Source organism: Dama dama, chromosome 7 (genome assembly GCF_033118175.1).
Source record: "Dama dama isolate Ldn47 chromosome 7, ASM3311817v1, whole genome shotgun sequence".
Taxonomy (NCBI): domain Eukaryota; kingdom Metazoa; phylum Chordata; class Mammalia; order Artiodactyla; family Cervidae; genus Dama; species Dama dama.
In genome coordinates this window covers 50,502,169-50,513,992 of record NC_083687.1, presented here as the reverse complement: position 1 = coordinate 50,513,992, position 11,824 = coordinate 50,502,169, and the positions used below count along the sequence as shown (strand labels likewise).

The 11,824-nt window shown below is 57.5% G+C and overlaps 1 protein-coding gene across 1 annotated transcript; it reads right to left on the bottom strand.

The window, feature by feature from the left end:
* Positions 1–466: 466 nt before the first annotated feature.
* On the bottom strand, positions 467–9,334 carry NRN1 (neuritin 1). Its single transcript, XM_061146225.1, has 3 exons — positions 9,107–9,334; positions 4,939–5,083; positions 467–1,663 (listed from the first exon to the last, which is right to left on the bottom strand). The coding sequence occupies exons 1-3, from the start codon at positions 9,159–9,161 to the stop codon at positions 1,435–1,437; spliced, it is 429 nt and encodes a 142-aa protein (XP_061002208.1). The 5' UTR covers positions 9,162–9,334; the 3' UTR covers positions 467–1,434.
* Positions 9,335–11,824: the final 2,490 nt, after the last annotated feature.

Sequence of the window (11,824 nt, the reverse complement as noted above, 5' to 3'; positions counted from 1 at the left end):
TAATTATGAAAGGACTCGCCCGATCCCTGCCAGGGACGACGCCTCTGGCCCCTCCGCTGGAGCCCTTAATGGTGGTTCCTCCGAGAGCTGCCTCCGGCCACCGCAGAGGAAGCGGCGAGTCGCGAGCAGGGCTCGGCCCGCAAGCAGGTGCTCGAGCTTTCGACCCGCGTGGGTCCGCGTGTGCGTTCTCAGAGGCGCGCAAGGCCAGCGCCCTCAAACCTCCGCTAGGAAGGACCCCTGCCTTTTGGCTTACAGAAGTAAAATATAGCTTCCCCTTTCTCTTAAGCGAACACGATTTCAGGGACGTGGCAAGATGTTCTGGTAACCCACGGCTTGAGGACGGTAGGTTATCAGGTGACTGGTGAGCTGGTGAATTTACCACCTGGCCTCCTGTGTCCCTCCAGGGAACCCCGAGAGAACTCGGCCAAGAAAGCAGGCTTGGGGCAGGAAACAAAGGACACCCCTATTTCAAACAATAACTTTTATTTTATACTTCTCTATACTTTGTAGCAAATCTTTTTTTTTTTTTTGCTGAATTTAATTTATAATAAACTTTTTAAATTACATCTCTTTTTTTTTTTAAAATCAAGGCTCTTTTATGTCAAAATCTTGTTTTAACTATATTTTAGATTAACATTTAACATCCCCCCCCCCCTTGTGATCTATACCGTTGGATATTCAGGTATTACCGTATGTGGAACAGCTAAAACAAGAGGGAAAACCAAGGCAGTGGACTTCGAAAAATGCATCAACGAGCAGGTAAAGCTTAACCTCTCAGTGACTTCAGCAGCGTTGCTTCTGGCAGCCTGTACCTCTGACCCGAGGTTTCCTCAACTCCCTCCCTCTCCCCATCCTAGCCTTGAAACACAAGGCCAACCATCTGTCCTTTCACTTTTCTCGAGGAGAAATGTGCAGTGGAAATGATCAAAACAAGATTCTGTGTTAGAAAGACAGTGAGCGTGAATTATTCACGAGATGCTGCTCTCTTCAATGCATTCCCCTGGCCTTCTCCTCTCCTCTTTCCTGTTAGGAGGAGCCCATCATTGGTCATGTATTCACATGATTAATATAGTAGGCGGCCCAGGGCCGTTCCTGAGATTCTTGTGCCAAAAAAATAAAAATTAAAAAAAAAAAGAAAAAAAACAAAAGTAATGGGGTGGGTTTGCCGTTTTCGTGTTTCTGTGTGAAGACGGACTGAAGCTGAGGTCCGATTTTGGCTGTGCTCGCCTGCTCACTGATCGGTAACATTTGGCAAATGGAACACAAGGAACCAAACGAAATCAGAAAGAGAATCAGGATTTCCCACAATTCCCATATGAGGGTTTTCAGCATCACAGAGAATCACAACGTCCCCAAAGAACGCATGGATCTTCCTCTCGGTTTCCGGGAGCATGGCGTGAGTGCGGGCGCGCGCGGGGGGAGCCGGCCCGGCGCTCAGAAGGAAAGCCAGGTCGCTAAAGCTGCCGAGAGAGACACCAGGAGCACGGGCAGCGCCGGGAGCAGGGGCCCCGCCGCCCCGTTGCCGCCGCCGCAGAGTTCGAATAAGCTGCCTTGGATGTTGAGATTTTTGGATTCTTTTCTCAGTTTATCCCACATATCTTTCGCCCCTTCTTGGCAATCCGTAAGGGCTGTGACTGTGCAGCTGTGGAAATCCTCCCAGTATCTGGCGAGGAACAGAACAGAGCAGAAGGAGGTTCACTGTGAGCGCGGGCAGGACCCCGGGCCTGCGCCCCCCCAGGTGTCCCCCTCGCGGCCCGGCCAAGCTCCCGGCGCCGCGTCTCCCTGCAGCCCCCGGGCGCCGGGCGGGGCCCGGTGCGCCCCCACCCTCCCCCCGGCCCCCGCTCCTCCTGGACCTCGGCCCGTCCGGGGAGCCGCTGTCCAGGGTGCGCCGCCCCTTCCCGGTCGGGTTCCGCGCCCGCGGCGCCGCGCTGGCACCTGGGCCTGCGCTGACAGATTGCAGGCCGCGGCGGGCACACTAGGAAAGCAGTGCTAAGCCGCGCAAGCTGCCGCCCATTACTGCCTCTCGGCTCGAAGGACGGCCGGCCGGCGCCGCGCGGCCCTCCCCGCGGCTCCGCGCCCCTCCTCGCCCTTCCTCCGCCTCCCTGCGTCTCCAGGCCGCCGCGCCCGCTCGCCTCGGCCCCCCGTCTCCTCCGCTCCGCCTTTTGTCTCCCGCTCACCTCGCCTCCCTTCTCTCCCCTTCTTTGTCTTCCTCCTTTTTCCTCCCCTCGGGTTTCCCCCCGGGTCCCTTCCTCGCTCCCTCCTCCTCCTCCTCGCTCGCTTCGGTCCTCCGCGGCGCCTCGCCTCGCCTTCCCGGCTCGGATCCGGTGCGGAGACGGTCGCCTGCCTTTGCCTCCCCGGGGTCGGTGAGTGCCAGCGCCCGAGCCCCCGGACCGGCTCCCTCGCCTTCTCCGGCTTCCTTAACCCCTAGAGCTCAGGCCCCGCTCGCCGAGTCCCCGCTCTCCGCCACCCCTCACCCCCAGGCCTTTCCGCGGCCCTGGACCCCCGTGGCCTTCGGCGGGCGGTGCCAGCGCCCCGCCCCCAGGCCCGGGGCCGGCGTAGGGCCCGCCCCGCCAGCCTTCGCGGGGGCCGGCTCCCGGTCCCCCTGCTCGCCTCTTCCGGAGCCGGCGCCTTCCTCGGCCGCTCGATCCTCCCGGGCTCGGCTCCTAGCCCCGCCCCCACCACCTTCATCCGACTTGTCCTTTTTTTTTTTTGTCCCCCTTTTCCTCTGAAAACCCAAAATAGATCTCCAGACTAAATATAATTCCAACCCGTGATCGATTCCTGGGCCGCTGTCTCCTCTCGGGGCTGGGTCGATCCGTGCCGTCTTGCTAACTCCGGTCTGGCTCTCCCTCCGCCAGGACCCTTGGCGTCAGGTCACCAGCGAGGGCCCTCCACGAAATCTGTGCGTCCTTTCCTCCCCTCCCTCCCTTCTGCTCACCGGCCGGGACTGTAAGCGCGCTGAAGGCAGGCTTTGTTCTGGCTTCCACTCCCACCCCGTCTTCTGGCTGACAGTCAAGTTATAAAGGTCTGTTGGACTGCCTTGAGCTCCGGCTGCTTTCTAATGACCTCAGTGAGTCTCTAATTTATGAGGACTGCAGGGCCTGGGGCACAGGCCTTCCAGGTTCCTCAATTTGTAATAAATACTGAGATTTAGAGAAATGGAGAGGCGGCAGGACAGCTCTCTGAGTAATTACACCTCCCAAAGGAGATTTCAATCTCTCCTTTCTTTATGCATGCCCAGATGGGGACCAGGTCTTCCTGGAAGAGAGACTGGGCAGAGGAGGACAGAATCCAGGTGGGTCTGAGAGGAGCTGGGCTTCCCTGGAGGTTCAGATGGTAAAAAATCAGCCTGCAATGCGGGAGACCTGGGTTCCATCTCTGGGTCGGGAAGATCCCCTGGAGGAGGGCTTGGCAACCCACTCCAGTATTTTTGCCTGGAGAATCCCCATGGACAGAGGAGCCTGGCAGGCTGTGGTCCATGGAGTTGCAGAGTCGGCACGGCTGAGCGACTAAGTACCAGCACTGAGAGGAGGTGGCCTTCAGACCCAGCTGTGGTCTGCCACCTCCGGGAGGGTCCCCCACCCCATGTCCATTTTCCTGCTAAAAAACCAACAGCTTGGAGTAATTAAATTCTGGCAAACGATGGAGGAATTGAGGGCTGATCTCTACTTACGCCTTTGCCCGTCTTTATAGGTACTTTCTTCCCTGTCATCAGACATTTAGGATTAAAGCAGGTGGGTATGCATCCCAGACCCAGCCTTTTGTCCCTTGGCTGCTGTGGCTTCTGGTGGACACCAGGGTATTGAAGAAAGTGTGTAGCAAAATACACCCCCATCGAATTACTCAGTGTTAACAAATAATGTGCCACCCCCAAGGAATTAGGGAGAGAGGAAGGACTTCAGAGTATACAAAGGAGGGTGCGGAAAGTGGTCACTGCAACCTATGGGAAACAAGGAACACCTTTTGCCTGGGCTGTATTGGAAGGGCCGTGATGGGCGTGGGAAGGATTACAACTGTTTTTGAAAAATAAAATGAAAGTGTGTGTGCATGTGTCTTGCAGAAGATGGGGGTATTTCTAAGGTCTGCCTTAGCTGAGATGTGGCTGATCCTCCACAGCAAGTGCTACCCTCGTTTGCCAGTGGGAGCTGTGCTTTCTAGCCAGGCTCTGGGCAAACACCCCTGGGCCTGGCATGAACTCCTTCTTGGTCCTTGTTGGGCCCTGAGCTGCCCTGGGCTGGGGACACCTTACAGATGCAGGAAGTGGGGGGATAAGCAAGGAAGATGGCTACCCTAAAGCTCCAAATGGGCTATAAACTCTGCAGAGATGGTTACTAGACATTTGGGCAAAGCCATCGGCCCAAAATAAAATATTCTTTCAGTTTCTCTCATAGAAAGAGAAGGAGGGATCTGCACTCACTTGCTGCCAGTGAAGTTTCTTGGCCTGTGCCAGAGCGGAGTTTTATTAGAGGAAGGGGACAAAATAGGGGAGTTCTTTTCCTTTTAGGCAAAACTGGTAGAACTACCTAAAACGCCCCTCAAGCCAAACCAACTGTCTAGGTTGAAGTGCTCATTCGCGCAGCAGGGGAGGAAGAGGAAGAGGGCTTCGAAGCGTGGAGAGGAGCTGCCAGCAGCTCTCTGTGCCCCCTCACCCCGGGTCCAGCGGTTCCAGTGTGTGGCGCACCTGTGTGCACGCGGGTCAGGCTGCGGAGAGTGGGACTGGGCCCCGAGGAAAGGATCCTCCTCTGCCCATTCCAGGCCACAGGGTCCCCTTGGGCAGGGCAGGCCCCAGCCAAGGCCTGAGGGTGGGAGGCAGAAGGCGAGGAGGCTTCGCCTGATGCCAAATACAGAACTCAGGCGGGAGGCGAGGCGCCCTCCCACCTCTGCAACCCATCCCCCACCCCCAGCATGGAAACCCCGCGCAACAGAGAGGACACTTACGTGCACACGGTCTTGATGTTCGTCTTGTCGTCCAGGCCCTGCGGGTAGTTGGCCATGCTGTCGCCCAGCTTGAGCAAACAGTCTGAAAAGCCCTTAAAGACCGCATCGCACTTGCCCGCTGCTCTCACGGCCTGCGCCAGGTACGCTGCGGGGAGGAGGGGACACTGGTCAGCGGTGCTGCCGCCCGGCCCGCCGGGACCCAGTGCGCATCGCCCCATCCAGCCGTGCCCAGTGGCGTCCAGGCTCGGGGCGCGCCAGGGCCAAAGGTGAATGACGGTGGGGCCCGAGAACAACCGAGCTGCAAGCACCAGGCATCTTCTGCAGCTGGCCCGTGTGTGCGGGTGTGGGGTCGGGGAGTCCAGGCCTTTCCTACCATGCGACCCCTGCCCGCATCGCTCTCAGCATCTTGTTCGGTTTCCTTCGCCCCCTCTTCTCTCCTCCCTCGCCTCTTTATTTCTTTCTCCTCGCTCCCTGCTTCGCTTCCCCAACACACCCCTAGCTGGCCCGTCAAGGCTCTAGAAGTGTAGTTTCCCTTTTGTGAGGTGACGAGGGGTCTGACGGCACAGTGCAGGGGTGAGGAAGGGGCTGGGAGGCTCAGAGCCTGGGCCCCGCGGCCCGCCTGAGTGCCACGTTTGTGAAAGATCCCTGGGCTCAGGGCCCGCTGCTTAGTGGGCACTGGGCAAGCACTGCTGAACGAATAAATAAATAAATTCTTTGGAAGCCCCCAGAAGCCGCCGACTTGGGTTATTTCATTATAAAATGGATTCTCTACCATGGAGTTCCTAGTGAGGTCCTCGTCTGCACCCCCTACCCCCCTAGACTGGGAGGGGGAAGGGTGGTCCCGGGCAGTTAGGGCCAGCAGGGTCAGGATGTGTCCGAGCTAGTGACCCTGGGTCACCTTCCCGGAGGCCAGATCCCCGAGGCCAGCCCCTTGCTTCCCTCCACCTTGCTCAGCTCCTTGGGAAAAACCAGTCCTGCTCTGCCAGCCAGAGACCAGACGCGACCCTTCCTCTCCAAGCCCCAGCTCTGCAGCTGGGGTCCGGGGTGGCTGCCGCCAGGGGCTCTCGGCCTCTGGCTCGGGGCTCCCTCCAGAGGGGCTGGGGTCGCAGCCGGGGCGGTGGCAGCAGGTGCAGGAGGAAACCCAGGAGACACCTAGTCCTTGCTGCTGGTCTCAGGTCGGCCAAGCCCCGAGGCACAGGACCCGAGAGATGGGCTCCAAGCGGCGGCTGCGCTGCCGAGGCCCTTTCTCTCCATCCCAAGGCACGAACCGGGCTGAAGATGCCTAAACCAGCGGCCAAAAGCACGTTGGGCACCAGGAGTGCGCAAGCAAAGCGCAGACCTGCACTGCCTGGAAGGGAAGAGAGGGGCCTCCAGGGCCCAGGCTGCTTCCCGCTGCTTCCCGGAGGCCTTCAGGGTGCCATGGCTCGTGTGTGTCTCCGGGGAGGACCGGACACCTCACCGCCCCCAGCCGCCGGTCCCTGGGCCGGGGACAGGCAAGGGGGAAGGTGACCGAACCCGCAAAGGCCTCCGAGAGCGCACCGTTTGCAGATTGCTGCAGGGAGAGCGGGGCGGGCCTTAAGCTTTCTAATCCGGAACGGGAAGCTCGGGCGATACGTCAACCTTCGTCAATCTCCCAGTACCCCCACGATGTAGCAAGAGCCCTTGGACTGCAATATCAGCTAGAACACTGAGCTAGATGGAAGGAATAAACGAATCTTTGTTCTAACAGAACGGGGGCCGATGAAATGAGCCCTGCGCGGCGTCCCCTGTAAACCACACTGCAAGCGCCGCTTTGCAGCGAGTAAACGAAATAAAATACAGTCCATCCTCTCTCCCCGGCCCCCAGTCTCTTCCCACCTTCACCCCCAAAACTCGGTGGCGAAAAAGCAGCCCCTAAGATGCACTGACAATAGTTTAAAAGGGAATTGCGTTCTCCCGGGTTGGGGAGCGGGCTGGGGGGGGGGACGCGGGAAGCGCTCCTGTCTTGGTGTTTTCAGGGGCTGCTGGAAAACCTTCCACAGCGCGCATGTGTGTGTGCGCGCGCGTGCAAAATAAGTCGTGAAAATTTCTGTCTTTTGCAACTCGGACTCCTCGGTCTCTCGTTGGTTGGGGAAGCTGGGGGCTTGCCCGCGGGGCGCCTTTGGAAGGCTCCTGCATCCAGGCAGGTCCCAGCCCGGGCGACCCTTGCTGTCCTTCCTGAGCCCTGGTTCTTCGAGGCTCGGGCGGGTGACCTGGGCTCCTTCCCTGTCCTCCACCGTGTCCGGTCTTGTGCCATCTCCTTCCGTTCATTCATTTGTTCGACCTCTCATTCATTCCAAACTTCCTCCCGCCTAGTCTTCATTCGCCTTCACCACCCCTCCACCTCCCCGTCTTTGCCCAACCCCCATTTTTCTTGCCAAATGTCAGTGATTTGGGACAGCTCCCAGCCATGAATTAATAAAGATCGAGCCTCCGGTTCGGGAAAGGACAGGCATTCGGGAACAAACATGCTCAATTTCAATTCCACAGCCAACAAATGGTCATTTCCCGGAGGAGGTTAATGTGTTTCAAGCGTATTTCACATGCACAGTCTCTGTCTTTTTTACCCGTTCAAAGTAAGGTTATTTCTCACAGGGAACGCAGAGTCCCAAACCTTTGCCGATTATAAGCCCTATATAAAAAACAACTGCTGTCTCCTGCTCTCTAAAAATCTGCAGTCATTGCAAAAAATCACATCCACTTATTTCCAAGATTTAAGGGATTTGTTGCAATCAGAAATGTTCTTTATTTACTGCAGCTCTTTGCATGAATGTCAAAGATTCAAAACATCAAATCATTTCTTGGAATTAAAGGAAATGCCGCCGACATCCTGCATCTGTACACTCTAAAATCCCTACAATGTTCATGCAAAAAAGAAAATCAGATTCAGAAAATCCTGTCAAATGCATAAAAACCTATTGCAAAGAATCCATGTTACTGTCTAGATAACTCCAAAGCCTGTTTCTTCCACATTTCTCATGAAGAAAAATGTTATGCATTTCATCTCTTGCCCCAGCCAAACCAATTCCCTAAAGCACCCCCCTCCTGCAATACTGCAAGGATTTGCCTGCAAAGAATGCTACAGCCTCAAATGACAGGAGCCAACAATTCCCTCCTCTCCAGAAAACCCATTTGAAGAGTTTCTATTTTTTCTCTTGTCCATTCTATTAATAATCTGCTTCACTTTCACTTTGAGGCTACATTAATTAATGCTCTGACCCAGCAACAGAGAAGGGGGTTTTCTCCTGTTCCCTTCCATTGCACCTTCTTCATTTTGGATGGGAAAAAAATATGAACTTTCAAAAGCCCCAACGACAGTGGAACTAGGACTCAAGATTCCTTAACATAAGATGCGGACTATATAAATCCATCCATAATCAATCCCAAACTAACAAAAATTACAAACACCCAACACCACATATTACAAACACTTCTTAACCCCTTCCTGTATATAACATACAGATGCCTGTGTGGAAAAGAAGAGGCAAATGTGCATAGAAAATTATATCCATATATATTTAGCTGAGCTCAAGCTCCTTAATGATAAGCATATTAAAAGATATACTCTGGGGTTCCCATTTATTCTCAATTTGCCCCTTAGACCGGTCTGCGGTGCCCGGTGTGAACGCTGCAGCTAGGATATGGGGGGCGGGGGGGGGGCGGCGGCGGGAGAATGACAAAGTTCTAAATGCAGCAGTCTGAGCCCCAGAATATCTTTGCATTCTGCACATAAACTTTCCAGTTCTAGCTGCCTAGCCATCTTGTTCCTGCGTTCACCTTTCGACCCTTCAGTATAAAACCTTGCAGCCTGGCAGGGAGCGATGCATCTCCCCAAAGTGCACCAAACCTGGTGCACCCAAGAGAAAGCAGCAAATACGGACGTGCGCTTTGTGAAAAGAGGGGAAGATCCCTCCAGAAAACAGCCGGCCGCACACACTTCCTGGCGAACATTTGGAGTCTCTCTCTCTCCTTTTTAGCAAAACCAACCCGGGACGCGCCAGTCCCTAGGAGCCGATACCCCCATCCCTGGGGGTTTGCCGGCTTCTCTGCACTCCCGGGCGACCGCGGGTCAGTCGGTCCCCCCGGGTGCCTCGGGCCCGGCCGCCCGCCGCCCGCCGCCCTCCGCGAGCCCGGCCCGCCGTCCACTTACCTATTTGCACCGCGAGGATCAGTGAAATATATCTGCCGTTCAACTTAAGTCCCATCCTACGTTTAGTCAAACCATTTGCGACCGCAGACCTTTAAATAGTTAGTTTGGAGAACGCGGGGGAAAGCTGAAAAATAGGCATTGCCAACAAGTTCCAGGAGCGACGGAGACTTTATGCACGGGGAAGGCAGAGGGAGGAGAGAAAGAGAGGGAGCGAGGAAGGGAGAGAAAGAGAGAGAGAGAGGCCGAGGGAGGGGGAGAGCTGGGAATGGTTCACTCCATTAGGAGGGGGCGGAGGAAGTACAGCCTCACGCCCACGAGCCGGCCTGACGTGGGGGATGACACGGAACGATTTTTTTTTTTTAAATAAAGACACCTTGGTAAAGAATTGCCATTTATAGTCATCAGAAGCTCGAATTAATCAGTTATCTCCAATTAATGTGCTGTCCGAACGAGTTCTCGCCTCCCGGGAGTTGCGGGGGGACCACTTCCCCAGCTCGGCGGCCACCCCCGCCTCCTCGCTGTTCCCGGGGCCCCCCAACCCCGCCCCCTCTCTGCGCAGAACCGGGGCTCCCTCTCCCCTCCCCGCCTGCAGCCGGGGAGTCCTGGCGCGCCCACTCGATTGTTTCAGCCCGCTTCTCCACCAGCTCCTGGGCGAATCCAGCCCCCTCCCTACGTTGCAGCGGGGTTCAGAGGAGCGGGAGCTGGAGGGGAAAACGGCTCAGCTCTAAGAATTTGACACCCCCGCCTGCCCCCTGCGCTGGCCTGCTCGCGTTCTCCAACCCTGCGGCTGTGCTCGGGGGCACGGCCTGGAGCGCGTGAGCGCACACTCACGCACACACACGCGCGTGCCCGCGAGCCCAGCTAAGCTCCCCAGACCCTCTCGCACGTAGGGCCTGGAGCGCGCGCACACGCCGGGGCCCCGGGGTTTACTCTGCACCCGCTGGGCCCCTGAAATGTGCACCGCGTGCCCTCCGTGATGCCCGCGCGGGCAAGAGGCCGCTTCTAGAGATGCGGCGTCACCTATCTTGCGGAGCGGGGACAGCCGGCAGGAAGGAGCTCCGCAAAGGCGATTTTCGGATCAAGGGATTTACTAACTCTCAGACCTTTGGGACATTTCCGAGGCGATCACTGGTGTGAGGGGTTCCTTCTGATCCTGATGCGCCTCTTGAGGTTTTCTTGTTGTTGTTGTTGGGCCGCACAAACACGCGCACACGTACCTCACGTACGCACACGCACACCCGGATCCACACACACCTGCACTGTTTTGGTGCTCGGGCGCAAACCCTTGTAGACGCAGCCTTCTCTGCAGCCAAGCGGTTCTGCAGCTGCGCCCGTGCCCCTGAGAGGTGCTGCTGCCCAGCAGCTTAGTTAAGGGTGAGAAAGGAACAGAGCTATTTTCTTCCTAAACGCGGTTAAGCTTTGGTTTCCTTCCCTTTCTCTGCACCAAGAGAAGCCTAAATTCTAGCTTCTTTCATCACAGGCTAAGGAAGGAGTAGGCCAACTTTAAGCGCATGAAGAGAAAAAAGAAATTGAAAAATGAAAACGACCCCTTAAATCTCCCCAAATTACAGGAGAAAACGAGCTGTTAAGTGAGCAGCAGCTATGCAAGTGGTTAAGGTTACATCGAGTCGAATTCACTGCCTCCCGGAGCCGCGCCAGCGGCGCTCGCGTCTCTTCGGGGATGCAGAGACGGGGAAAGGGGAAGAAGGGGCGAAAGAAGGGCGGTGAAGGGTGACGCGCTAAAGGGGAGCGCGGGGCCTGACTGCGGCACTGTGGGTCCTTACCCGCGCCCGCCGGATCCCGCACCCAGAGGTGGGGGCCTGGGGGCGGGGCCCCGTGTCCCACCCTCCCTGACATCTCCAGGCCTCTGGTCTGGGAGGCGGGGCAGGGGGGCGCGCCTTTCCAGCGTCCCGGGGCTGTGTCGCCGCCCCGGGTGTTTCCTTTCCCTGCGCAGGGAGGGCTCCTGGAGGAGCCGAAAACGTGGGCGGCCGGGGGGCGGGGCGGGGGCCGGTGGCGAGAGGGGGGTGTCCCTGGGACCCTCCCCCCACGCCCTCCAATGGCGAGGCGAGAGGTTGGTCCGAGGGGCGGGGCTTCGGGGAGCCGCCGCAGGCCCCGCCCACGGCCCCGCCCCACCCCCGGGGCCTCACGCGCGCGCCCCGACCCCGCTCGGCCCCAGACTAGGGGCGCCCGCGCCCGCCCCAGATTGCTGCGGGGCCCGCGGTGGGGGGCGGCGGGAAAAGGATTTATTTGTCCTCAACGTCCTTGCCTTTTTTCCTGCCCACCCACTCAGGAGCTTCCAAGAGTGCCCTGGGATTTCCCCCACCCCGCCCCCTGTCATCCGAACTTGGGGCGCTGGGGGCGTGCGAGCAGGCAGAGCTGAAGGCCTAAATAAAGCAGAGTGAAGTTGGGGGGCGGGGTGCGGGCGGTCTGCGCATGCGCACAGCCGCCGGCGTCTGGTGGGCGGGTGCTGAGGGGGGAGGGGCGCCGCCCCTGGGACCCCCGCGGGCCTTCTCTCCACTTTCGTCCACTTGCAGCCCAGCCTCCCCTCGCTGCTGTGGGTCTCTTGGAAAGTGAGAGTAGTCAGTACCACGCATAAATGATATGGGGTGAATGGCTGACAGCAGATGCTGGAGTTTTTTTTTTTTTTTTTAATTATTTTTATCTTTAAAAGTCCAGGTCGTTCCGCAATTGGTACTGCTAGCCAGGTTGTTTTCCCCT